Source organism: Abrus precatorius, unplaced genomic scaffold (assembly GCF_003935025.1).
Source record: "Abrus precatorius isolate BTA unplaced genomic scaffold, Abrus_2018 Scaffold153, whole genome shotgun sequence".
In the NCBI taxonomy this organism is placed as follows: Eukaryota; Viridiplantae; Streptophyta; class Magnoliopsida; order Fabales; family Fabaceae; genus Abrus; species Abrus precatorius.
Window position 1 is genome coordinate 1,345,386 of NW_020874351.1, and position 26,881 is coordinate 1,372,266.

General features: G+C 34.7%; 4 protein-coding genes across 7 annotated transcripts; 1 reads left to right on the forward strand and 3 right to left on the reverse strand.

Moving 5' to 3' along the window:
- The first annotated feature begins 471 nt into the window (after nucleotides 1-471).
- LOC113857084 (exocyst complex component EXO84B) lies at nucleotides 472-9,433 on the forward strand. Its single transcript, XM_027488803.1, has 8 exons — nucleotides 472-576; nucleotides 664-819; nucleotides 1,944-2,041; nucleotides 4,500-5,556; nucleotides 6,017-6,529; nucleotides 7,787-7,975; nucleotides 8,721-8,857; nucleotides 8,984-9,433. Exons 1-8 carry the CDS (start codon nucleotides 574-576, stop codon nucleotides 9,144-9,146), a joined length of 2,316 nt encoding a protein of 771 aa, XP_027344604.1. The 5' UTR covers nucleotides 472-573; the 3' UTR covers nucleotides 9,147-9,433.
- On the reverse strand, nucleotides 4,009-14,920 carry LOC113857085 (U1 small nuclear ribonucleoprotein A). 4 transcript variants are annotated; one of them, XR_003503175.1, is made up of 8 exons: nucleotides 14,464-14,920; nucleotides 13,980-14,109; nucleotides 13,752-13,872; nucleotides 12,226-12,317; nucleotides 12,051-12,120; nucleotides 11,852-11,934; nucleotides 10,882-11,512; nucleotides 4,009-4,020 (listed from the first exon to the last, which is right to left on the reverse strand). XR_003503175.1 is itself a non-coding variant. In XM_027488805.1 (7 exons), exons 1-7 carry the CDS (start codon nucleotides 14,828-14,830, stop codon nucleotides 11,416-11,418), a joined length of 954 nt encoding a protein of 317 aa, XP_027344606.1. In that variant the 5' UTR covers nucleotides 14,831-14,920; the 3' UTR covers nucleotides 10,023-11,415. The 4 variants fall into 4 exon arrangements, 2 of the variants coding, with proteins under 2 accessions (XP_027344606.1, XP_027344605.1); XR_003503176.1 differs by lacking the exon at nucleotides 4,009-4,020 and adding an exon at nucleotides 10,163-10,760 and having other exon boundaries at nucleotides 11,192-11,512; XM_027488805.1 differs by lacking the exon at nucleotides 4,009-4,020 and having other exon boundaries at nucleotides 10,023-11,512; nucleotides 13,980-14,103.
- Nucleotides 14,921-16,916: 1,996 nt separating this feature from the next.
- On the reverse strand, nucleotides 16,917-19,555 carry LOC113857133 (D-3-phosphoglycerate dehydrogenase 1, chloroplastic-like). Its single transcript, XM_027488889.1, has 5 exons — nucleotides 18,749-19,555; nucleotides 18,170-18,546; nucleotides 17,944-18,054; nucleotides 17,765-17,860; nucleotides 16,917-17,692 (listed from the first exon to the last, which is right to left on the reverse strand). Exons 1-5 carry the CDS (start codon nucleotides 19,380-19,382, stop codon nucleotides 17,021-17,023), a joined length of 1,890 nt encoding a protein of 629 aa, XP_027344690.1. The 5' UTR covers nucleotides 19,383-19,555; the 3' UTR covers nucleotides 16,917-17,020.
- Nucleotides 19,556-22,598: 3,043 nt separating this feature from the next.
- On the reverse strand, nucleotides 22,599-24,447 carry LOC113857241 ((R)-mandelonitrile lyase-like). Its single transcript, XM_027489039.1, has 3 exons — nucleotides 24,333-24,447; nucleotides 22,713-24,204; nucleotides 22,599-22,638 (listed from the first exon to the last, which is right to left on the reverse strand). Exons 1-3 carry the CDS (start codon nucleotides 24,445-24,447, stop codon nucleotides 22,599-22,601), a joined length of 1,647 nt encoding a protein of 548 aa, XP_027344840.1.
- Nucleotides 24,448-26,881: the final 2,434 nt, after the last annotated feature.

The following is a 26,881-nucleotide window of genomic DNA, read 5'->3' on the forward strand; positions in this document are numbered from 1 at the left end:
ACCATATGAAATTTCACGAGACATGTTTAATGGTAAATCTCACGTTAATGAAAGAAATCTTGCATAATTTCGCCCCCATATTTCTGACATCTCGCGATCCCTGTGTTTACATTTGTGCAAGCAATGAATCCTTGTTGTGTTCCTGAATACAAAATTTCATTCCCAATATGTTAAAAAAAGAAGTAAAAAGCGTCCATGATTATCAACTTCATAAGCACAGGGTAAATAAACCATGATCACATGGTTATCGAGTATCTTTCCTTAGTTGATTTTTTTTTAATATCCAGTTTTGGTGCAAAGGATCCGTCATACATAGGTAAAAAACAAAGAAAAAAATGTTTGTAGAAACAAGTTATCTCATTAGTTGAACAAGTTAGAGCGAAAAGTAAATTTTTAATTAATTATTAGGAAACAAGAGATGAAACAGTTGAAGAAAAGTAAGAAGAGGGTGTGCTGGCAACATTCTCTCTCATAGCTCTTAACTCTTACCGTCTCCGCTTCCTTAGGGATCAGAGAGAAATTGAAACAGCGTCTTCTCTCTTTCTACGCGCTGCTGAGTTGAGGAAGCATTTGATGGTGCATTTTCTTCTTCACTCACTCTGTTTGTAGATCTACCTTTTCAATTGAGCCCTAAAGTTGGTGGTTGCTGATTGGTGATCTCAGACAAATATGGCCACGGGGAAGACTTCTCGGTCCAGAGGGACGCCGGTTAGTGCGAAGGAGAACGGACCTAAACTTGAAGAAGGTCTCAATCCGTTCAAGTCTGATAAATTCGACGCTGAGGCTTATGTTCAGTCCAATTGCTCCCTCAACGACAAGGTTCCTTTTACTCCAAATTGTATATTCAATGATCCATATCATATCGTTTTTTCTTCTTCTCATCTTTCACTTTTGCTTCTGCTTTGCTGTTTCATAACGAGATACCAATAAACCACAAGTTTTTAGATGGACTTTAGTGTTTTCATGCTCCTTGTTACCTTTCCCTCTGCGGGAAGAGCCATTTTCTGTCATAGAATGTTGAACTGATGAATTTATTTTCTGAATCTGTGTCTCCAACAATGGAGTATTGAATTCCCACCTACTTTTCAAATTCACCCGTTTCAAACGCACGCTAAGCGTAGTTTCAGAGATCCAAAACGAATAATCGCCGAGTTCTCAACCAAAACACGCGTAAACAAATATATGCATTCGAATTAGCTTATTCATGTTGTCCTTTGAAATAATTAAAAGCAGAAAAAGTTAATAATGTACAATGAAAAGTTGGCAAATGATTTGTCTCTCTTTTGCTAATTGCTAGTCTTGTTTATGCCGTAAAATCATGCTAGTATGGCATATTGTGGACATGATGTTTATTTGATAAGCTTAACCTCACCTACATGATGCTTGTTATGAGGCATATGAGGATCATTCTACCGGTTGGATTTAAATACATTAAGCTTTTACCCCCATCCTTCATTTTTTATTTTTCATCTTCTTGATAACAACATTTAAATTGCATTTCTTAACCCAGAGGAGAGTCCACTCCTAAAATCAAGGAAGTTAAGAGAGAAGCTTTCTTTTCTATTGGAGTTATGTCTCTCCCTTGGAACATATGATATCCTTTGGCAATCCTGTTATTCATAGAAATAAGAGATTGAGTTATTGATAATTGACTCATTCTACTGACTGAAAAGGGGAAATTCGTAATAGTTTATTTCCTACCTTTGTTATGCTCTATATGGTTAGCAACATGCCTCTCCATTATTCAGCGTCTATCTAAGACTTACAGTTGCAAAATGGATTTGATGGGCTAATCATATGTAAAAATAATCTAGGAGCACAAGTAATGCCAATAGTGGTGAAACCTATTATTTGATATTTTTTGTTCACTTCTTGCAGAGAAAAGTTTTCTTGTTCTTCGTATTGTCTGTTGCAATTATGGAAATTTTACTATGTTTTTTCAGGAAATTAAGCAATTATGCACATATTTAGTAGACTTGAAGAAAGCTTCTGCTGAGGAGATGCGCCGAAGTGTCTATGCTAACTACGCAGCCTTCATACGGTTAGTTGTGTGTTAGTTTGTATTGTTATTTTGTTGTATTTCCACAATATTGACATATGTTAATACATGAGGGAAATTATGGCGACAAAAGTACATCTCTAATTTAATCAAATTAATTCATGATATAACAATAAATTAACGTAGATGGAATGAAACAGAGGCAGTGGGTTTTTCAGGTACTGTTTGACTGTGGGGATGCAGCTGTTTCTTGAAAATTGTTTTATGGTATTATTAACAAATAACAACAGACCTACAATGGTTTCCATGTTCGCCCAATGGCAGAAGAGAAAGAGCATAAAAAGAAAAAATAGTGAAATTTGAAAATCTCTATTGGTTGGTTGAAGACAATGTTGAAGGGAAAGAAAAGTCAATAAACAAAATTTCCTTTTGAGCTTTTATCTTCATTTCAATTTTTAAAATTTTATCCTCTCCCTTGTTTTCTCTCCTTTTATGTCGCATCCAAACTAAGGGTCAAGGATGGTGAGACTCCAAATTATTAAGTTTTAACCTTCGAGCTGATATACTCATCAAAGAAACTATTCTAACAAGTACTAGATTCGTTTTACCTATGATTACTGAGACCAATCAAAAAATGAATAGGATTGTAATTTAAAATAAATAATATTAAAATGAAAGGAAAGCAAAGAGAAACAAATTCAACGAGCACTCAGAAGATTAACCAATTATGAATTGACCTAGGAGTTTGGTTTTACCTTTAAGTTCTTTAATCTTTTATTTCATTTTATCTTTTCATGGATTAATATTTGACCATATAGTTAATCACTGATTCTAATTTTATTTAGAACTAATGATTATGCAATAATAATTTTCTTTATGAGTATTTTCAATTATCATGCACGACAATTAATAATGAAGAAAGCATGGAAAATCAATGAATTTGTTAATTTAATAACTAATTAGAAACTCAATTTCAATTGATCTAATTCTGAGTGCATTTTATCTCATAGATCTGTTAAATGGATAATAGGACAATCTCCTTTTATTTAATTAACTAAAAATTATGAATATTAATCAATTCTTCATAATGAAATAAAAATGATGAGGAAAATATATAAAAATATTTATATTTTAACAACAATGGTTAAGAACTAATTTATATTACAGGATCTACCAAAGTCTTTGGTTGTGAATTTAGTTACTTGTATTAATAGGAATATAAAACCAAACAAAATCACAAAAATAATTCATTATCTTATTTAAAAGAAAACTAGAAAGCAAAATCTTGTATCTAGATGTTCTAACGATAAAAAATAAGGGGGTGATCCTACGGGTGTTTGATGGTTCTGAAGTTTCAATCCTTCTACAAGAAAGGGAGATGAAACAAATGATGAATAAATGAGGAATATATTTGAGATAAAAATAAGAGTTATAAATAAGATATAGCCACATAGGTAATGGGATAAGAGAGGACTCCAATGAGAAATAATGAGATAAGATTAGAGATGTTGGTCTTTAATTTAAAAATTCAAAATTTGAACCAAGCACAGTTGTGCTCACTCTAAAGTGCTTTAAAATGACTCAAATTTGAATTTTTCTACTCACCATTTAGTTTCTTTAACTGTTTTGTGCAATAAAATAGAAAAATAAAAAAATAAAAAAGGATGAACTAATAAACTCAAATAATTAATAATTCATCTAAAATCTTACAAATAGACTGGCAAAATAACAATTTATTACATATTATGTTGTATTGCTAATATCCACTTTCATAGGAACCTTGTGGCTCATCCCCAAACCCATTAGGGCCTTTTAAGCTCCTTTTTGTGTTTGGAATTTCCTGCTGATAGACTTGGATATGCTCAAAGCATGCACACAAACCAAGACAATATATAAAGCCAACCATCTTACCAAGAAACATCAATGTTCTATGGTAATGTAGTCCCTCTGCCACAGCCCAGTTCTGTCTTTAATTCCCTCTTGGCTTTAAGCATTTGAGCAGTATGGGGAAAAAAAAAGGTCTTTAAACTGGTTGTGGCAACCACAACCAGTTTGCTGGTTTGACTGGTTTTGAGGCTGGTTCTCACTCTCTGATTTTCAGGGCCTGATTGGACCACTTCCTGATTTAATTGGTTTGGTTTTCAAAACACTGGTCTGTATATAATTTGTGTACTTGTGAATATCTTGTGATGCTTCTTAAAAAATGACCCTAGTATTTTAGTCATGTCCTCATATCTTATCAGATAAATATTATATCAATATATGATTTGACAAAGGGTGTTTAGCATTTGACATTTCTCAGAGGCTTTATTTATGAGTAGTCTCTTCCTGCATGTGGTGCATGCTTAGGGTGGTGATTGGGGAGAAGCGTTGTTCATTTTTTTATATTTGAACCTTAATGAAAAAGAAAACTGCTGCAATATGTTTTAGTCTTTTAGCTAATGTTAGCTAGCCGATCATTGGTCATATTTTAAATTTAAGTAACATTTAAATGTTGCAGAACATCTAAGGAGATATCTGATTTAGAGGGGGAGCTTTCATCTATCAGAAACCTGCTATCTACACAAGCTGCCTTGATACATGGTTTGGCTGAAGGAGTTCACATTGACTCATTATCAATCTCCAATTCTGATGGTTTTTCTGTAAATGCTACATCCGTTGCTGAAGATAAGGAGATATCAGACCTGGACAAATGGTTAGTTGAATTTCCTGATCTCTTGGATGTTCTCCTGGCTGAAAGGCGAGTAGAAGAAGCTTTGGCTGCTCTTGATGAAGGGGAACGTGTAGTTTCTGAGGCAAACGAGATGAAATCTCTCAACCCATCTTTACTTTTGTCTCTACGGAATTCCATCACTGAACGTAGGCAAAAATTAGCTGATCAGCTTGCTGAAGCTGCTTGTCAGCCCTCCACACGTGGTGCTGAACTTCGTGCATCAGTTTCAGCCCTTAAAAAGCTTGGAGATGGTCCCCATGCTCACAGCTTGCTTCTTAATGCCCATCTGCAACGATATCAGTATAACATGCAAAGTCTTCGGCCATCTAGCACCTCATATGGAGGAGCATATACTGCAGCTCTAGCACAACTTGTATTTTCTGCAGTAGCACAAGCTGCAAGTGACTCATTGGCTATTTTTGGTGAGGAGCCAGCTTATACTTCTGAACTTGTGATGTGGGCTACAAAGCAAACAGAGGCATTTGCTCTTCTGGTGAAAAGGCATGCTTTAGCGTCATCTGCAGCTGCAGGAGGTTTAAGAGCCGCAGCAGAGTGTGTTCAAATAGCATTGGGTCATTGCTCATTGTTGGAAGCTCGTGGCCTGGCTCTTTGTCCTGTGCTTTTGAAACTTTTTAGGCCTAGTGTTGAACAAGCATTAGATGCTAATTTAAAACGAATCCAAGAGAGTACAGCTGCTTTGGCTGCGGCTGATGATTGGGTACTCACGTACCCTCCTACAGCTAATCGTCAGACTAGTAGGCCTTCAAGTATATCCCTTAGTAACATAACAGCATTTCAACATAAACTTACAAGTAGTGCCCATCGCTTCAATTTGATGGTCCAGGTAAAAATTTCAATTTTGATTTGATATTGACTTGTTACATAGAACAATTTTTGGAATGGTTTCAAAGTAGAGATGCAGCATTAGTTGGGACAGTGTGATTAGTTGTTCTAAAACAAAGATTTGTTATTTTGACTCTCAGTGTAAATCTTTTCTCTGTTTAAGTGAAGATGTTTAGAATTCTGTATTTCCAATCAGTTGGTTTACTTCTGTTCATATATAAATATAATCCATCTTTTGGTCTATGATTTTGTCAGTTTTCTTATTTGGCTTCTTAATAACATTTTGAACATTTTTCTTAATGTGATTGAATAAATAATTGCCTTCTTACTGAAAAGACATACTCATGTACACATTTTAATCTTGTCTAACTTTAACAAGTTCTTTACATGTTTCCTGCATAGTTTTAATGGTTTTATATTTTCAATTCACTTTTTCTTGGATGTTCTGTATGCTTATACAGGACTTCTTTGAGGATGTAGGACCACTGCTTAGTATGCAGTTGGGAGGCCAAGCTCTAGAAGGCTTGTTTCAAGTATTTAACTCTTATGTGAGCATGCTCATAAAAGCATTACCTGAATCAATGGAAGAAGAAGCAAGCTTTGAAGATTCTGGAAACAAAATTGTACGCATGGCTGAGACTGAGGCCCAGCAAATTGCATTGCTAGCTAATGCCTCTTTACTAGCCGATGAACTACTTCCACGTGCAGCCATGAAGCTTTCCCCCATAAATCAGGCAGCATACAAAGACGATAATCGAAGAACCTTAGAAAGACAAAATCGACATCCTGAACAAAGAGAATGGAGGAGAAGACTCGTGGGTTCAGTTGATAGATTGAAAAATATATTCTGTCGTCAACATGCTCTGGACCTAATTTTTCCTGAGGAAGGCAATAGTCATCTTACAGCTGACATGTATATAAATATGGATGGAAATGCAGATGAAGTTGAATGGTTTCCGTCTTTGATTTTTCAGGTATTTTGGAAGTCTGATATTACTTTTTTTTAATGTATTATACAGATTTTCAGACTTTTCGGCCTCTTATTGTTCTTAGAATGAATTTGAAATTTTTCTTTTTTTTTTCCTTTGGCTTTGCTCTGTAGACTGCAGAGATGTGTGTAATATCTCTTTTCTGCTCTCTCCTTCCTACCCACTCTTTTATTATCCTTGGTGGGAAAATTGTTGGGGGTTAGCATTATTGCATGTAACGTGGAGGAAGCTCCAGAATCTGATTCTTTAATTGTCTCATGATTGTAGATTTTATAAGTATGACTGGATTACAGCAGTTAGTTTATGGCTTTTGTATATTTTCAGAATACCTTGTCCCATTTCAAGTATTTTTTTTTAAATCAATGTTTGCACTCTGAAATAGCCAACTAATTTTGGTACCATGCGAAATAATTTTCTGAATGTCTCAGTTTATGTTAGTATTCAAGGATTCTGTTATATGACTAACAACTTCATACAGTAAATTGAAACTGTTATAGTCATTCATCAGCTGGCCGACAACTGAAGTTGTTATTTCCTAATATCTCGATTATGGAAATTGTCTTGTATAATTTATTCTTGGGGTTTAAATGTCTGTGTCCACTGGAAGGAAGTAAAAATTGTGTGCCATTTCTTACGTACGCATTAAGTTTTTTATCATCAGAAAATTCATATTATATAGGTTATGCATTGTGGTCAAGTTTTATATGCTGGCTGGTAATACATCTTTCTCTTCTAGTTTTTAGATATTGATTTTTTCTTTGTTATCATATGGTGTATATGATAATATGATGTAAATTGCAGCCGCATTTAAACATCAAAGCTCCTCCCATTTTCCTAGATAGATGTGATTACTTTATATCATCAGTTTGATATTTTCACATCTTCAGTTTGACACTATCTTCTTATTTATAGCATAAATGCTAACCTATATTGGAATTAGATTTTTGATTTTCAAGCAAAGTTCTTACAGAAATTTCCACCTTTGAATTTCTTAACCAAAAATTATCTTCTCTAACTAATAACCATGGTGTTCGACGTTGGATATTGGATTGAGGAAGTATTATTTCTTTATAACTTGTATGGCACGTGTTGGATTCTTTTAGTGGACTTTTTTTTCTTTTTGCATATGAATTATCTTTTCCTTTTTGCTAAAATAAATACAAAAATCTCTTCTAACTTCACTGCAGAGGTATACTTAAAATATTATTCAAGATCTGATGAGGTTATTATGTTATTGTCCAGGAACTTTTCATAAAACTGAACAGAATGGCCAATATGGCAGCAGATATGTTTGTAGGGAGGGAAAGATTTGCTACATTACTCTTGATGAGACTTACAGAAACTGTCATGTTGTGGCTTTCTGGAGACCAAAGCTTTTGGGATGATATTGAGGAGGGACCAAGGCCTTTAGGTCCTCTTGGTCTTCAACAGGTATGATATTGGAATTTGTTTATAATTTCATATATGATTTTCTTTTAATTTTGGTTGCTGAAGTAACTGTTAAAAACCCTATGCCACAACAGACAAGAATTGATGCCTTCATATGCAGATCTGAATAGGAGAATTTTATTTAGGATTAATATTTCTGAGGCAAGTCTTGTATCACTTAGAGATTGAACTACTGGCCAATTTATTGCTTCAAACAAAAAGAAAAATTCGTTTTTAACTAATAAATCCTTTCTAATTTAATTGAATGACATTAAAATAATCAATTGAAAGAATACGAACAATCCAAACTAAATTAAATCTGAAGGCATGAAAATAACCTACGATAGCATTAGTAATTAATTACTTTTTCATTTCATGCAGCTGATAGCTTTTTTTTCCTTTTATACAAATATCAGTTAGTCTGTGCGATAATCGAACATGGAGATACAAATTCAACAATGCTAACCATTTAGATTCTGGTCCTACTTTCATTTCCATTGTTAGATTATATTTACTTATACTTTGAAATGTGAATACTTTCCTTCGCTTGAAGAAAATTTTTTATGTCCTGTGTTTGTAATATTATTTAAAATGACTATAGTCTGAGGTTGCTGAACGTGTTGTTCTTTAGAATCTCTGAAAGCATATGGATATGGTGTATAAATGATTTACTGGCATGGAAGATCAATAGATGCAAACTTTACATGGCGGAAAATGACCATATAATTTTCTTTTGTACTTTGTGCAGTTCTATTTGGATATGAAGTTTGTCGTATGTTTTGCCTCCCACGGTCGGTACTTGTCAAGGAATTTGCAACGAATTGTCAATGAGATTATAACAAAAGCAATGTCAGCATTTTCTGCTACAGGGATGGATCCATATAGGTGGGGCCTTCTGTCATTATCATTAAACAAGAAAATATCTTTGTTTTTGCAATTTTTTTCTATTCGAAGTTGTGGCATTGAAGGCATTTCGCTGTTTCATGAGTCTGATATAACTTCTTTTGTCAGAGAGCTGCCTGAAGATGAATGGTTTAACGACATATGCCAAGATGCTATGGAAAGACTTAGTGGAAGACCAAAGGAAATAAATGGAGAAAGGGACCTTAACAGTCCTACTGCATCTGTATCTGCACAATCAATCTCTTCTGTTAGATCTCACGGTAGTTCGTGAGGCATAGTTTCACCCTTGTAAATTAGATTTATCATGAAATTACTGGCAAACATTTACACTGCTTAAAATTTATCTCTTCATTGATCTTGAGGTTCTTTCTACCCTGCAATCGGTTTTCCCTTCACTTCTATCATTGTTGAATTTGATTGGGGGTAACTCTGCTTTGTGTAGATTAAGTTTTCTATAGTCAGGTGTTTGGCAATAATTTTCCTTCCTGTCAATTTAGCGTCGGGTTTGTAAATGCTGACTTGATTATTTGGTTCCTATCCTGAAACATTATTTTTTTGGAAATGGTGTACCTTAATTGATTTTTTACGTTAATTTTCTTTTTAAACGACACATTCTCAAATAATATGTATAATGAAATTTCAGCTGTAACATGGGCTTTGAAAGGCAACATGACGTGCGACTTGCACCTTGTGTTGTGACTGTATAAAAGGGCTAATGCAAACTGAAAAACCAGTTAAAAGATTTTGGGAATATTTTCAGAGAGTAGGTAGGTAAATCATCATTAGATAAAGCTCACTTTGAAATTCATGTATATTAAGGCTACATCAACATTTGAAATTTGAGTTCACTTTACACTTTTTATTAAGTTCTTTCAAGACTTTTTCGATAAATGTTTTCTAACACAAATAGGTTAATAAAAATAAACATTAGAAAAATTACTTACTTTTCATGTATTCAGTAAACACTACCACTACGATCAGTCATTGAAATATTGACTACACCATTAATTTAATCCAACATTCGTAATGCTATTCACTTTAATTCTTAACTTTATAAAAGTCGATTCTTATTCATAAAATATTGTAAAATTTCTTTTATTTTAATCCTTCATTGAACTTTTTTGTTAACATTAAAAATTAAAGTGAAAGAAATTCTATAGCAATTTATAAAATCAAGAATATCATTTTACAAAAGGCCAAAGAGGTAATCTACCCAAAATAATATTGAACTGCAATCAACAGTAAAAGACTTGAAAAAAATTTATAAAGTCGATAGGTGCTTTCCGTTGCCCTGAAAAAGGCAGAAGCGCTGGAAACAGTCAGCTGCAAAATGCCCATTAAATAACCTAAATTGTTGGCGCAAGTTATATGAATCCAATAGCTACATCTATATTGTGTAGAATCGATTTCTACTACTGAGGTTGCACAATGGATACCTCTCTTACGATCCCCAAAAACTAGATATGAAGTTGCTATTTCCATGGCAAAACTTAGAATAATGAAAGGTGTGTACCGAGCTTGAGAGTCGACTGTGAAAAGATCCAAAACTTGTAACTCATAGCAGGGTGAGGATCCCAACAACCATTCTATTTTCCTCTAGTTTTATTCTTAACCTATCAGTCACTTCTACACAAATAAAACTACTTCTACAATAGCAGATTTGGAAAACTAGCACAGAATTAACATGTCGATGACAAGGGGAGTCAGCAGTTTAATGAGAAACTCAGGCACCCTATAATTCAAAGGCCGCTTCACTTGATAATTGACAAGTTCCAACCTAATCTGATGGTAGTTCACCCAAGCAAACAAAATTTACCTGCAAGAACATGGTGGCAGCAGAAATGGACCTCCCATTATGAAAGGAAAGCTTTGTCGTTATCAAATCCTGTATAAATCAGACAACATATAACTCCCGGGATTCCATTAAATAGCTCTGAATAGCTTGAATATCAAAGCATTAACATCAGTTTTCTGATGAAATGCAGTCATGAATGACTGACTCGGACAAAAAATATGGTGTAATGACAATGGTAATGATAGTGAAAAGGGCAAGATGACCATTGGTATGACATCCTTATATCTCCAGACCCTAGCCAAGTTGTGCCATGAAATCAAAGTAAGCAATTACCATAAGATGTCATGTCAAACAAGCAACAGATGAACCTAAATTTGGAAAATAGGAACCAAAACCGGTTTAAATAAGCATTCCTAATGTCAATGTACACAGAAAGTATATATGACCATAAAGCACACAATTCAAACATAATCTAGACCCATGCATCAATTCTACACGTGATAAAGTAATCTAAACCCTACAAAAGTAATCTGGGAACCAACACATGCTGCCAAGAAATGCATGTCCGATTAGTGTAACATAGCCAAATGTATGTATATGATGCCACTGTGCATTCATTCACATGAGCAAGGATGCTAATGGCGATGACTTGACAATCAATGGATGCATGTGACAGCTGCAAGATGCATCCTATTATGTAGTAATATTTGTCGGAGCATAAAGAACAGAGTACATCCCCTTCAAGCTACTGATAAGTCATTGTTGGTGGAGCTCCATTGACACTGGGAACAACAATAGGAAGGTTGGTATCTTTTCTTTTTCCAAATGGATTTTTGGAATATCTGCTAAGAAGTCAAGAAAAACAAAAAATAATCCTTGCATTGCAACAGAAAGTAAAAATCATAATGAACTGTATACTGAATTGAATGCAAAGAATGAGTTTTTTTAATGCACATTGAGATAAGAGATGATATGAAGAATCATCAGTCAAGAGACTCAAGACATATGAAGCTTAAACCATAAGATTTATGATATATTAAAGTCAAAAGAATACACGCACAGTTACAAATGCAAGCATTTAAGCAACATGTGCTGTTAAATTTAAGAAGTGGACAATTGGGAGGGGTGGGGGGAGATCAGAAAGAAAACAGCCAGGTGCTTAACAATATAAAAAAGGATATTGTATCCGCATGCCAACAGAACCAGAACTTGGGATAACAGCACCTTGCAGATTTCGGTGCACAATGGTGGCACTATTCACATCCTGCAATTGGTCACTGAATATCAGGCTAAAGAAAACTTTCATGAAAGGATAGCACAAGTATTAACCAAATCATAAGGTACTATAAAAGCTACAAATATGATCAAAAGGTTACTGACTTCAAATTCAATGAAGCAAACAGTATGCCTCTCCTGTCTTAGAATCTTCATTTGCTTAAAACCAGGTTGACTGCATCACAAAGTCAAGTTCAACAGATTCTCCAAATACTCAAGAGCAAAGAAAATACTACATAAAAATGAGCACGAGTCATTGTCAAGGATAAGATTCACTTACACACAGAAAAGACCCCGCACTTCTTCCTCATTAATGTTCTCTCCTAAGTTCCCAATAAACAAAGTGTTGCAAGGAGGGTTATCTTTTGTGTTCTGTACAGAAAAAAAGTTGAACCCCATATTACTTATCATTCATGACCAATTCTGATGGAGGCATACAGAAAGCTTATTAGTACAATACCAACAAAAGTCTTTTCCCACTAAATGAGCTTGGCTACAGAAATCACATAACATCATTGGGCTTGGGCAACAGGAAGTTTAATAGTAAACAAATATAATCAATACAAGATTTAATAAATTAGATACCAAAAACTTCTGACAACTGGGCAAAACAAACAATACAGCAAGATAATATCTCAGGTAAACGACCTACGAATTTTTCCCTAACATAAAACAATTCAATAGATTATCTTATATGTATATTGTATAGTACAAAAACTCCTTCATTTTCATTGAAGATAACATACTTAGTGATTCCAGATTAAATTTAGTAGTTCCCTAAGGCTTCTTTTCCTACAGTGACATCAGAAATCTATTTGCAATCTTTTCTAGAGAATTTACAATTGTCACATTAGCAATCAAGTCTAGCAAAACCTTAAAACATGCATTATCACTTAAAGAAAAGCTTGGAACTAATACAACCTTTATTTAAAGTAGTTTCTGGTAAATGACGAGATTTGTACACCAGAATTACCGGTTCAATATCTTCTCCAACAGAATGGAAAACACAAATTCAAGAATTCGTACAGGAATAACTATTCATATCAGTAATCATAGAAAAACAGTGATAGTAATCTTCAAAATATGATTCCGAATCTATACACAAAATAACAACTCAACCACCATTCAACAATCTATAAAACAAAATCAAAGGCAAGTGCCTCCCTCATATATTCACTTTGGGTATGGGAAAAAGTGAAGAAAAACAAAAAATATCCTTTTTTATATTGTTAAGCACCTGGCTGTTTTCTTTCTGATCTCCCCCCACCCCTCCCAATTGTCCACTTCTTAAATTTAACAGCACATGTTGCTCAAATGCTTGCATTTGTAACTGTGCGTGTATTCTTTTGTCTTTAATATATCGTAAATCTTATGGTTTATGCTTCATATGTCTCGAGTCTCTTGACTGATGATTCTTCATATCATCTCTTATCTCAATGTGCATTAAAAAAACTCATTCTTTGCATTCAATTCAGTATACAGTTGATTATGATTTTTACTTTCTGTTGCAATGCAAGGATTATTTTTTGTTTTTCAACATGTTCTACATGTCATTAGCACAGTAGTATGGGGATAAATTGTTTCATCAATTTCTAAATGTTGTAAAATATATAGTGCGAGTAGAGGTCAGGTCCTCCCCAATCAAAAGATAAAATAAATAGGAAAAATTAGAGTGTTTTAACAGAGAATTTAAAATTCAGCCTTCCCTATTTAAAATATGATCTGATCATTGCAAGACAAGGAATTGGTAGGGAAATCAAGTGAAAGCAAAGCACCATTTATACTTTCAGGTTCAGCCACTCTCACCTGAACAGGAACATAACTGCTAGGCGCTGCTACGGGAGTTGGAGTATTCATTGGTACAGGTGCAACAGGATAGCCTCCATATGGATCATATGGAGGAGGAGGAGGAGGTGGAGCCATGTATCTGGGCCATAAAAACAAACTGTCACAAACTAAAAGCAAATATATACTGACTGCTTTTGTTTTTCTTGCAGTCAAATTTCAGATTGTAAATATATCATCGGTGTTTACCCATGTGGTCCCCAAACAGTTGGTGGGGGAGGATGAAAAGGAGATGGAGTTGTATATCCGGTGTGTGTATAATCCCCGGCTGTCCTCAAGCGTTTACTTTGATCAAAAGCACCAGCATCAGCTCCTATTCCTACAAAGAAATCAAAATAAGCACATCTGAAGAGAATAATAACACCACACAAGGCATAAAGATCCAAAGCAAAATGATTCCGAAGCATATAGAAAAAGGTTATGAAATCAACCAGGCTTGACACAATACTACTTATTTTGTGCAAACACAAAGTGCAGATGATTAACATGCTTCACACACAGGGAAAGAGCGACATTGCAAAGCTATTATAAACATACAATAGGAAATTCAGAACATGAAGCTAGGGTTTGAGTTTCACGGTCAGGACAACAAGCCGGATCCTTTCTTTTTCAACATGTTCATTAATAATCAGACAAGATTGTAGTGATGATTGAAACTAAGAAGGAAGATGACCTCGTTTGACGAAGAGATTTTTCTTTGCCATCTCAGTGTGGAGAACAGACTTGGTGTCGGGATCGAAGAGCAAATCTTGAAGAATGTCTTTGGCAGCGAGTGCTTGGTGTGGAGTGGAGAAGAGAGCGAAACCCATAGGCTTTTCGGCTTTGAAATTGAGTTGAGAAGCTTCAAAGCCAGGCAGCCATCTAAGAAGATTATGGAGTTCTCTCTCTTTCACGTCTTCGGGAAGGCCTGTTATGAATATGGTTCGAACCTCGTCGGTGGAATGAGGCGGAGGAGCAGCAGCTGGTGGCGGAGGAGGTGCTGGAGCCGCAGCCGCTGGAGCCCATTGTTGGTGGTATGGGTGAATGCCGGTCCCAGCCATTGATCAATCCCAATCCCTAACCCTAACCCTATCCCTCAACCACCTTCCTTCTTCCCAATTCTCTACTCTCCTCACTCTCCTACGTTTTGTTAACCTTTAAATGTCTCCACCAAATAATATAAATTTGTAACTTAATTTTTTAAGTTATGATCAAATATTTTGTTTAACAAAGGCTGCTTCTAATACGCGTATTATCAGGTCGGCGAATAAATATTAAAAAAATTGTTGAAAATTTAATTGTTTAATATTTTGAGAATGTAAAAGGGTAATAAATATAATGCTTTTAATAAAATATATATTATTTATAGATTCTTAAATTCACTTTTAAATATTATAATTAAAAACTTGTTTACTGATTAAAAATATTATACCTTTTAATATTTTAACAAATATTAAATTATATATATATTATTAAATATTTGAATTAATCCACATTGGTAGCTAATATTCATTTTATTAAAAAAATTATAAAACTATCAATAAACCATATAATTAGTTTGATTGAAAATTAAAATATAGATTAAGACAGAAAACAACTCAAATTATAAAATATTTAATTTAACATAAGAACGATGTGTCATTTTTTAAATTAATAAAATACGAGATTTATCTATAAGATTTGGAAAGAAATAAATTATTTGGTTTTGAAACTAGTAGAAATTTTGAGACAACATTTTTTTAGCACGAGAAAAAAAACATAAAACTATTATTTTGAGAGAAAAGAACTAGTGTTTAAGAAAATAATAATTTTTAACAAATAAGAACAATTTAAAATTAAAATTAACAGAATCACAACTTTATTTATATGATAATAGAGAGATAGATTAAAATTTCTACGTAAATATATAATATTTGATATATCCATCTTTCTTTTTTAATTTGATTTTTTTAAATAAGATGATATATGAAGTGAAAAAACATAATTATCATTGATTTAAATAAGTTAAGTTTACGAGAACTTAATTTAAACGAACAATAAATATAATGAGTATCTTATTTTGCAAATTTCTTAATTTAGAGATTATTTTTATTCTATAAATCTACATTCACTGAGTATAAAGTCTTCGGTCGTTTATGCCTGATATAATAGCAAATATTTCAATCTAACTTTAACTAATTTTATTAAAGAACAACGAAATTGGATCCCGGAACTGCACAGGATATAAATGTAAATTCAATGTTTCAATCTTTAAACTGCTTTTTATTTATGATTTTAATATAAAAACACTTTAAACTTGGTTTAAAAGTTTAGAGAAAGAAAAAAATAAGAAAAGAGAAAAAAGGAAGTAAAAAAAATAAAAATTTATTAATGACTTTATAAGAAATTTAAAAAGTTTATAAACACTCTCTCTCACATTTAAAAACTTTTAAATAAAATTTTTCATCAAATAAATATTTTATTTTTCCTCCTAAATTTAACTCTCAATCAAAGGGGTTTGAGAGACTTTAAGGTAAGGAATTCTATTATTGTGAACAATTTGTTTGAATTTTAATTTTTAAAAACTTGTAATTTTAATAATTTGAATAATTTTAATAAATGAAATTGAATCATTACCAATTGTACTAAAAGAATCAAATTTGAAAATTCATCTATGTAATTTGAAAACTCATCTTAAGGAATATATTTTAGTAAGATCTGAAATCGTCCCCATAAGAACGTGAATCAAAGAGTTTGGACAAATAACAGATTTAAAACATTTCACTGATTTGGTTTGTCTAGTATGCACAAATGCCAAACACATTCAAAACCAATGCCTTTACTTGCGTATATGAGTTCTCTAGCAATCATTGCCTTTATCACGAGACTGTAACAATAATCACTTCATTGAAATTTTGAAATAAATAAGCTTTTCTTTATAATGAAATCATACAAAAAGCATATTGCCATGAATGTTCAAAGCTACAAAACATAATTTGAAAGAATGATGCTGAAATAGCAAAACTTGATGCAGAGACAACGAAGAGATGCACACTACTAGCTGTCTTTCTTGGCAGCTAGTTTTTATTCTCAATCATCCATACGTATATAATACATCCAAGATAGCTATGAGTTTCCTCGAATCAAAAGCAAGCTAGCTAGAGTGCATGCGCACATGCACTTGAGATGTTTGTTAAAAAGCACTTAAGAATCAAAAGCTATATTACGTCCTAAAACTCGCAGGTTAAAAGCTGTGTGCATGTATATAGCAACTAGAGCTTGAGAAATACGAACTCTTCAACGGCAGGAACGGCTCCTATATTGTGAAGAGCCTCCTTGTTTGGTTCTTCATCAACACCAATAGCCATAATAGCCTTCTTCCTACGAGAAGTCCTTCCAACGCTCATAAAGCTCACATTAACGTTCTGTTCACCCAGAATGTTTCCCACGCGACCAATCATGCCAGGCTGATCCACCTGTCGGCACAGGATTAGATTCCCTTCTAAGCTCACATCCACATCAAAAGACCCCACACGAGTGAGGTGGGGTATACCAAACTTCACTTTTCCCTCAATGCTGATTTCACCATTTTCTGATACAGCACTCGCAAATTTGGACTCCACATTGGATATTTGAACCTGGATTGAATCAACTGGTAGCTCAGGAGATGAATCAACAACTACTCTTTCCTCACTTATGCGAAGGCCTTTCTGCTTGGCTACGAAATCAGCATTCACAAGGTTGATAATTGTGTTTGATATTGGTTCAATTATACCCTTTGTAACCATGGCTCTAAGAATTCTTGTGTCAAGGTCATCTGGGCCCCTAGCCGATCGATAAACCACCTTCACAGATTTGATCCCATTTCCTCCACATACCAACTGCACTGCTAGCCTCCCCAGCTTCTCAGCTAGCACCACATATGGAGCCAATTCTGATAGCACCTGATCACAACACCGAACCATGTTACATTTCACTTTTCACTATTACTACCTTTGGAATGTTACAAAGTTTACCTCAGGAGCAACCATAGGAGCATTGACAGCAGTTGCTGAAAGTTCTCCCTTCAATGCTCCAAGCACAGCCTCTGCTATTTCGATAGCTACACCCTCCTGGTGAGTCAAAATTGTTGGTGAGGACTCGAGCAGAATATCTAATATAATCTAATAGAAAAGTAAAAAACAAACAAACAAACCTGTGCCTCTTTGGTGCTAGCTCCAAGATGTGGCGTAACAGTTACATTCTCGTGTTGCACTAACTTACTGTCTTTGGATGGGGGCTCCTCGGTGAAGACATCAAGTGCTGCCTGTTCCATCCAATTGTAAGCAAAAAAAAAATAAAATATGGCAATTAATTTGAGGCACATAATTCAAAAAGTAAACACAAATCATTAAAAACAATAAAACTAAGTTGGAGCTAACCTGAGCCACAATTCCACTGTCAAGGGCTCTAACTAATGCATCTTCGTCAATAACTCCTCCTCTAGCAACGTTGATAATGCGAACACCCTTTTTCATCTTTGCAAAAGTGGCGTCATTAAAGACCTTGTTAGTAGTTGGAGTGAGTGGCATATGGAGGGAGACGAAATCCGCAGTGGAAATGGCCTGATCAAATGACACTAAATCGACACCAATAGCACGGGCTCTATCAGCTGGAGCATAGGGATCATGAGCAATCACGTGCATGCCCAACCCTTTTGCACGCCTCGCTACTTCAGATCCAACTTTTCCAAACCCCATTACCGCTAACGTCTTTCCAACCATAGAAACTCCCACATACTTATTTCTCTGCCACTTGCCTACAATATTCGTATCCTAGTCAATAAACCCACCCTCCAAAAGGAAAACTTCTATGTATATCCCAAAAACACGTCAATAAATTACTAATCCTTAAATGGTAGATAACATGTTTTTTTTTCCCTCTAAAAAGTAAAAACTATGTAACATTTGCATTGTTAAATTGTATATAGATGAATAAAAATAACAGATCTGGAAATTTACCAGCTTTGACGGAGGCGTCAGCTTGGGCAACATTGCGGGCCATGGCGGCGAGGAGAGCGATCCCATGCTCTGCAGCAGCAATAGTGTTCGCTGTGGGCGCATTAACAACGAGGCACCCAAATTCAGTGGCAGCTTGCAGATCCACATTGTCAATGCCCACACCAGCTCTACCCACTACCTTCAACCTTCCTTTGGCAGCTTCAAACACTTGTCTTGTCACCTTCGTTCCGCTTCTCACGATCAAAGCGTCGCAGCATGAAATTTTTGTGCATAGTTCCTCGGGTGAGAGGTCGTAGGCGCATTCCACGTGTCCAAAACCACGTAACACTTGAAGCCCTGCGTCTCCCAGTTTCTCGGAGACCAAGATGGTGGGCTTTTCACCCAAATTCCCAACATCCTCGGACACCGAGGTTTGTGCCGGGTCAACTGTTTTCAAAACATTGTTGACCACCAAGGAACGTTGAGAATGGCACGGGTTGGAACGAGAGAGCTTACGGTATATGGGGAGAGGAGAGGTGGTGTTGATGAATGAGACATGACCCAACTTTGACTTTGATTCTGAAGAAGAAGAAGAAGAAGAAGAGACGGTGAAGGTAGAAGGGAAAATGGGTTTGGTACAAGCAGAGGATGCCATAGATGCTTTCTCTATATTCTGTTCTGTTTCCTTTGAATTGATCTCACTGTGTTCCAATCAAACAAATGCCTCAGGTGCTCTTTATTGTATAAAACTCTCAAACCCGAGTGGCATTCATTTTTCTTTTCTATATATAAACCAAGAAACAAGGAGGTGTGTGCGCCAATGGGAGATTTTTCTTAGGCTCAGGGTTTGGTGGTGGATTTTTCTCATGCTAATTGTTAAAATAAAAAAAAAAATTTACTTTTTTTTAATAATAACTGAGGTGGGTGTGAAAGAATAACATTATCAATTCATAAAATTGTCTATTTTAAATTAGTCAAATCTATAGGAAAAAAAGAAAAAGAAATAGGCAATGTCTGTGTGAGAGGACAGGGGTACAAATATAAAAGTTCAAGCAAAGTTCTTGTCGTTTTCATTATAGTTGTGAATTTTTTAATCGGTCCATTAAAAGTCACTAAATAACTTACCAGATTAACAAGAAAAATGTGTCTGAATTGGCTCTACAAACATGGTATTCCACTCGTTATAAATTAGAAAAAGGCCCTATATTCAAGTTCCTTTCGTTGGAAAATTGTGGTAGATACATTCAATGATCGATGGAGTAAAATCACCCCATTTATTTGTTTTGTTTTTTTTTTTCTTCTTCTGAAAACAATTTGCTTTGTCATTAATTTTGAAAATGTTCCTTCACCTGCGCATTAGTCAACATGCTTACCATATTACATCATTGACTAAGGTTTATTATTATTATTTGCTGTTGCTAAACAATCATTGATGGAGAGGCCAATTAGTGCGCACATTCATAAAGTAAAAGTTATGTCCGTGCACCCATAAAATGCCTCACCTATGGTTTTTCTTTTTTCAGGAAAATATTCCTTAATAGATTTGATTAACTTTTTCAGCAAATTCCGTTTCCTCACCCCATAAATTTGCTTTGATGAAAAGTGCTTCGAAATTAAACATAATATAATTTGATTACTAATACAAACGGTAATATATAATCTCATCATAATCAATATTTTTCCTCTCCCACTAATCCAGTACTGGTGTTCCTGATTCCTGTCATGTACAATATTATAATCTTTTTAGATCTACTTTTTTAACCGACGAAATATATAAGATTTAGATCTAACAAATAAGATTAACATTATTTATAATTTTGGTCATATGCAAAGTGGGTACGTGAGTTTCACGTGGCAATTGACACCGTTGTCTCAGCACGCGCTGGCGGAGTGGTTTTATTTTGGATTCGCCTGCGCATATCAGCAGCACTGAATGTTGCAAACTTAGAAACAGTAATTTGTCTGTTTTGGCAAGTTGTCTGTTATTTAATTTAATACTCGTGACAAGGTATTCAATTTGTTTTCCTCTTAATAAATCAACATAAATATTTATTTATAGCATTCGGTTTCTGATAAGCACCTCCATTAAGTTTATTTTCTAATTACAAAAATAATCATATGCATTAAAATTTATATAAATTAAATTATATAATTTAAAAAAAGGTTATTTAATTTCTATATGAATACTTATAAGTTGATACAAAAAATCAAATAAATATCGCAATTGAAAAGCTTTCAAAAGTTAATCTTAGAGTGGAGAAACCTTATATAAAAAATTAAATTCAAATTTGTAGTTTGCCGAATCAGCGTCGATAGCCTAAGTTGCCAATAACTTCACTCAATTTCAGTGTAGTTATTAATCAATACTAAGAGTCAACATTTAATGTATTGTCTTTCTTTCTATTTTTTTAAGAGGAAAAATGTATTTATACTTTTGAGTGTAAAAATTTAAGATGATATTAATTGTTGTATATTTGTTAATATGTTTTTTATTTATATTATTAAGTATTTCAAGAATAAAAATAGTTTTGATGATAAAAATAAATAAATTAAGTAATTATTTACAATAAAACTATTAAACTTATGCATTATTATTATTATTAAAAGTGGGGAAACAAAACAAAATTGGTGGGACATTATTGACAAGCCTCCTAATTGGACTTTGCATGCTCCCTACCTTCTAAGGTGTTAGGTGAGGGTTGACCCCATTGCCATGAGCATTCTACCTGATATGTTGTACAAGTATCTAACCACTAAAAGGCCCAAAACCAAACGCACATGTAGAAATTACAATATATGGAAACCGTTATTTATCATTTATTTTGTTCCTCTCGTATTCAATTATTGATATATTCATATTAGAAATTTCACAGAAATAATTTTATCATCTTCAATACTCTTTTATCTTATCCAACTCCAATTTAAATAAATCGTCTTAAACTTAAAAATAATATTTTAGTCAACAAAAAAATCCTTAAATATCAAACTAAGCCTTTAACTTTAATTGGAACATGGTCGTTTTTACACATAAATTTTTAAGCTGTAAAGAACGAATACTTTATTTATTAGAATTTTAAGTGAAGTTATAAAAACGGATTATTTTATTCTTCTTCTTCTTTGGATAGAATTTATTTTCTTCTTAATAAGCGGTTTCATGCACATCCAAATTTTAAGCGAACGAGTTTGGTTAGTTTATTACCATATTTTGTTTATGGTTTGGGCCATGGGCCCGAGAAAGGCATTTGCCTGTTCATGCCTAGAGAAAAGGTTTCACGATCCTCTTAAGATAGACAGAAAAGAATTTCAAGTTTGACAAAAGAAGAAGAAAACATGAATTTACTTTCAAAGTTAAATTCACGTATCTTTTACGATCTAGAATGTATTTAGGAAGGCAAAAAAATTAATTTTTAATTTGTTTGACTAATTTAAAAAATTGGTGTACCAAAATATAGCTATTTGGTAAAAAGAACAACCACTTATTTTACTAACTTGTAACATTTTAAAAAAATATTACTTCGTGTAACATTTAAGCATATAAAGTTTTATTTTATTATTATTTGCATTTTCACTGTTACCAAAATGTCTCATTCACAATTTTGATATTTAGAAACCCTTAACATCTTTTCTCACTTTCAGATAGCGTAGTTTGCAGTAAGATGTCGAATAAAAGCAAAGAAAGGACGTGAAAATAGTATGACCAAATATACGCATAAATCGGAAGCAAGTGGAAGGGAGAAACAATTTTTTTGATGAGTGTTATATGCTGCTAAGCTAATTAATTTCATGAAGAAGGATCCATATTGTACACAAAGAATGAAGACACTCTAATGAGAGAAGAAACTAGAAATGCGGGGCCAAGAATCATTTCTATCTATCTGTCCCTTTCTCTGATTATCTTGAGACCAAAATACCTGTGAGTATATCATAATATTAATACGATTAAACGTAACAGTGTGAAGAAATGAATGAGAATTCAGAACCTTACCTTCCAAGCATCATGAGGGTGGCCTGAGGATTGGTTCCTGGCGAGACGCTAAACACGGATCCATCCACAACGCGAAGCGAACCAATTCCGATGACCTTGAGACGATGATCAACCACCCTGCCCACCACGCAGCCGCCATGATAGTGCCATATGGTGCTCACCGTCCGCCGGCAGAAATCAGCCATCTCAAGGTAGTTCGATTGGTCAATGGGCAAAGCAGGCCCTACGAACCTGAAGTCTCTCTTCCCAACCCAGTTGCTGAATTTGAAATCGTTCAATGCCCTGCTTCTCAGCACGTCGCCAATCTTTCTGGTGCCGTTGACGCAGCGTTCAAGGTCGACGGGGTTGTTGAAGTAATTGAATCTCACAATAGGATTGAAGCTCACGTCGGTGGTAGCCAGTCGAAGAAAGCCACGGGAGAGAGGTCCCGAGATCTTCGAAATCAGAGTGGCCACGGTGAGGTGGAGCGAGGAAGAAGGGGAGCGTACAAAGAGACTCTGTTGAGGGGACGTGAAAGGAATGACGTTGGATGCGGCTTCGATGTAAACCCCGGAATCCGTGATCCCCACGACTTGAATCAGTGAATGCTCCAGTGGCTGAGAGGGGAGAAAAGTGATTCCATTTCGAGGATTATCGTAGAGGAAATGCCCCACGTAGGGAAGGTGGTGGGCCACTGGAATTCCCCAGGAAGAGAGATAAGGCCTGGGACCAATCCCACTCAGAAGAAGAAGCTGAGGGCTTCCAATGGCACCGGCGGAGAGAATGACCTCACCATGTTCTCGCAGCATTGCATGGTGGAAACTCCCCGTGTGGTCGCGGTAGAGGACACCGATTGCAGTTGAAGCGGCAAGAAGCAGCCTCTGGACGGTGGCGTAAACGGCGACCTGGATGTTGGACGGCCTGGCATATCTCAAAAGATCGGCGGAGGTGTGTCTTCTGCCGGCAGTATCGAAGGTGGAACCGCCGATTTTAGTGCCGGTTGCATGGTCTAAAGTGAAGCCGTTGTAGGGAGCTACCCCTGCTTCGAGCAAGCCATCGCGAACCGCGGATTGCCAAGTCTTGATCTGAGGCCTGAACACGATTTCCCTCTCCACCCATTCGTAGGACTCGTTCACGAGCCTCATGTCCCAAGGCAAGCCAGAGCGGGTGAAGAAATCGGCGTCGGCACGGCTGTAGAAGCCGGCGTTGATGGCGCTGCTGCCTCCAAGAACGCGGCCACGCGCGTTGGGGACCCCGTCTTCGGACGTGAAAGCTTGGGCGGAAGAGTCGCGCGTGTTGGTGTTCAAGAGTGTTGTCAAGAAGCCTTCTTGATTCATCAAGTTGGGGTTGGAATTGGGAACTCCTCCTCGTTCCAAAAGAAGCACTCGAAACGCGTGAGATAGCGTGGCCGCGAGTGGGCACCCCGCAGTGCCTCCTCCCACTATGATATAGTCGTAGTAATCTTTCAATGGTAACTCGCTCGCGTTCCTCACCATCTTCATGTAACTCCCCACTTATCATTATAAACCATGTCAGATTCACTAATTCATTCTATGTTCTATATATATATATATATATATATATATGCACGCACCCATGCATGCATGCATACATGCAAATGATGTGAAGAGTTGGTGTTACCTTGCTGTCTCTGAGATTCAGATTCTTGCTGCTGAGCACTGCAGACAAAGATTGTGGTGCATAATATCAAGAACGCCACACACTCCAAGTACGCATTGCTTACGCCTCCCCCCATGTTTTCCCTATCGTTTTACTTCACTTCACCTCAGACAAAACCTTTATTATTATTTTTGGACTCAAATATTCTTGCTTCTTGAGAGAGAGAGGGGCAAGGCAAAACTGTTTTGCAAGACGTGAAGAGGTTCACAAGGTTTTGTTGTCTTCATGCAAGCAAGAGTCCAACGCGCCGTATTATTCACATGTAAACCTTTCCAACAATAATTTCAATATTTTATATCATATTATTCAAAGGATTTTCATCTATCATGTAATTATTATTTTTTAATAATGTCACAATAATAACATATATAGTATAGAGGAAGATGTTGAAAACTTTATTTAAGGTATGGATCGTGTGAAGCGAGTTCATGGCTGTGACAATTTGGGCCGGACTAGTCACTGGACTTAAGTGGGTCTGTTCGCCGAAGCGGAGGCTTACGCGACCCACTTATATTAAACAAAGGGGGCTCAACTTTGTTATCACTACGTTTACTCTATAAGCTATCTCACGTTAATTATGAATAGTCAGAATATTAGGTCTCTATAAGGTTTGAGTAAATCCTTTTCTTTTAAGTTAGTTTTGTGAGTAAATTAACTTGCAAACTTGATCCACCATACATATTGATTAAGAGATATTTAAAATGTCGCATATTTACTAAGAATAAGTTAAAAAAAAACGCAAAACATATATACAAATTAAATTACAACACAAGAAACAACAAATTTAAAAGTAAAAAAACATGAAAATAAAAGTCTCATGCATCATGGAAATTAAAAGGAAAATAGTGATAAACATAAAATATGGAAGATGGTGTCCTTTAATGCTGTATTAAAATCATAAAAATTTAAGTATATGAAGAAGTTTACCAAAAAAGAAAGGTAAAATCTGTGGTATCCATACAAAATTTTTAGCGTATCGTATATGAAAATTTTTAATCAATAATATTTAGACACATGTTTAAGTAATAAATTATTATATTTGTTACAATTAAATAAATTGAAGAGTATTTAAATTAAAATAAAATAAATTAAAATTTAAAATAAAATAATAATATTATATTAATATATTTTTTATATTCTTAATTTTATTATTATTAATATTTAATTCTTAAATCAATATATTATTTATAATTTTTTTTATTTATAATAAATAGAAATTACTTAAATATGAATTATATTTTATTTGAAATTAAAAATTTATTAAAAAATAAAATAAAAATTTAATATACAATATATATATATATATAATAAAACTATATAGCAAATAATATTATTTTAAATAAATTATATATAATAATATTTTTTTAACTTACCACGTGTCTCTTTTTTATTGGTATAAATTTTTTGAGTACAATATTTATAAAATAAAATAAAAACTAATTTAAAAAAATAAAAATAAAAAAATTTTAGGGTTCCTTACCCGTTTTCTTCCTTTTCTCTCTAATCTGCCATCGCGACGGAAACGGTCACATTAGAGGCGTTGTCTGAAGCTAATAAGGATTCTTGCCCTCATTTATCTCGACGCATGAAATAGGCACTTATGGTGAGGTCAGAGACTGAGAAGTGCTCTATAAAAGAGGTAGATCTCATGACCCGTAGTACAAAGAAAGTTAAAGTGGTGGCTATGGATCCTCAAATGGCCTTTACTCACGACATGCAAGAAGATCGGCGCCCTGTTTTGCTCACCAACCAAGTTCTTTCTAATCCCTGTTCCCCTACTCATATGTCTTATAGAGATAAGGTTTTTGCAGCAAAAGACATAACAATGGAACTAGGTAATGATGAAATGCTTAGATTTATAATGGAAGATTTAGATATTCCCCTAGAAGATGAGGTGGATGCTTTAGCTGTCAACGATGTTCAGGATTTATGCCCTGAGATTAAAATCCCTCTTGAGGATTATGAGCAATGGTATTCACCGTGAAAATTTACTTTAATAATAAAACTTTTAGGAAAATCTACAAGTTATAATTTTTTTAAATTAGAAACTGGGGGCACTTTAGGGTAAGAATGGAAGCCTTACTGTCTTAGATCTAAACAATGATTATTACCTAGTCAAGTTTGATAATCTAGACGACTATAAATTTGTTCTGTTTGAAGGTCCTTGATTGATCTTGGATCATTACCTCTTGGTCCAGAGGTGGAGACCCCTATTTAGGCCAAAAGAATATAACATGAAAAAGATAGCAGTTTGGATTCGTGTCCCTGATCTACCTTTAGAACTTTACAATAAAAAATTTTTGTGGCAAGTAGGAAGCTATTTAGGGACCATGTTAAAAATAGACTCACATACATCCCTAGTTTCTAGAGAAAAATTTGCCAGAATTTGTGTAGAATTAGATCTCAACCAAAAACTTGTCCCCTCCTTTAAAGTCCTAGGACATGATTTTAGGGTTGAGTATGAGGGATTACATCTTATTTGTTTTTTCTGTGATAAATATGGTCACAGA

Coding starts and splice junctions, on each gene's coding strand:
- LOC113857133 (XM_027488889.1), bottom strand. CDS start 19,382: ATGGCATCCTCTGCTTGTACCAAACCCATTTTCCCTTCTACCTTCACC. Junction 18,547..18,748: donor TGACGCCTCCGTCAAAGCTG/GTAAATTTCCAG, acceptor CGAATATTGTAG/GCAAGTGGCAGAGAAATAAG. Junction 17,693..17,764: donor CTCCTATGGTTGCTCCTGAG/GTAAACTTTGTA, acceptor TGTTGTGATCAG/GTGCTATCAGAATTGGCTCC.
- LOC113857085 (XM_027488804.1), bottom strand. CDS start 14,830: ATGGCTGGGACCGGCATTCACCCATACCACCAACAATGGGCTCCAGCG. Junction 12,318..13,751: donor GCAGTTATGTTCCTGTTCAG/GTGAGAGTGGCT, acceptor TTTTCTGTACAG/AACACAAAAGATAACCCTCC. Junction 12,121..12,225: donor GTGCGGGGTCTTTTCTGTGT/GTAAGTGAATCT, acceptor TTTGTGATGCAG/TCAACCTGGTTTTAAGCAAA.
- LOC113857241 (XM_027489039.1), bottom strand. CDS start 24,447: ATGGGGGGAGGCGTAAGCAATGCGTACTTGGAGTGTGTGGCGTTCTTG. Junction 24,205..24,332: donor TGAATCTCAGAGACAGCAAG/GTAACACCAACT, acceptor TATAATGATAAG/TGGGGAGTTACATGAAGATG. Junction 22,639..22,712: donor ACCCTCATGATGCTTGGAAG/GTAAGGTTCTGA, acceptor ATATACTCACAG/GTATTTTGGTCTCAAGATAA.
- LOC113857084 (XM_027488803.1), top strand. Junction 6,530..7,786: donor TTCCGTCTTTGATTTTTCAG/GTATTTTGGAAG, acceptor GTTATTGTCCAG/GAACTTTTCATAAAACTGAA. Junction 8,858..8,983: donor ACAGGGATGGATCCATATAG/GTGGGGCCTTCT, acceptor TTCTTTTGTCAG/AGAGCTGCCTGAAGATGAAT.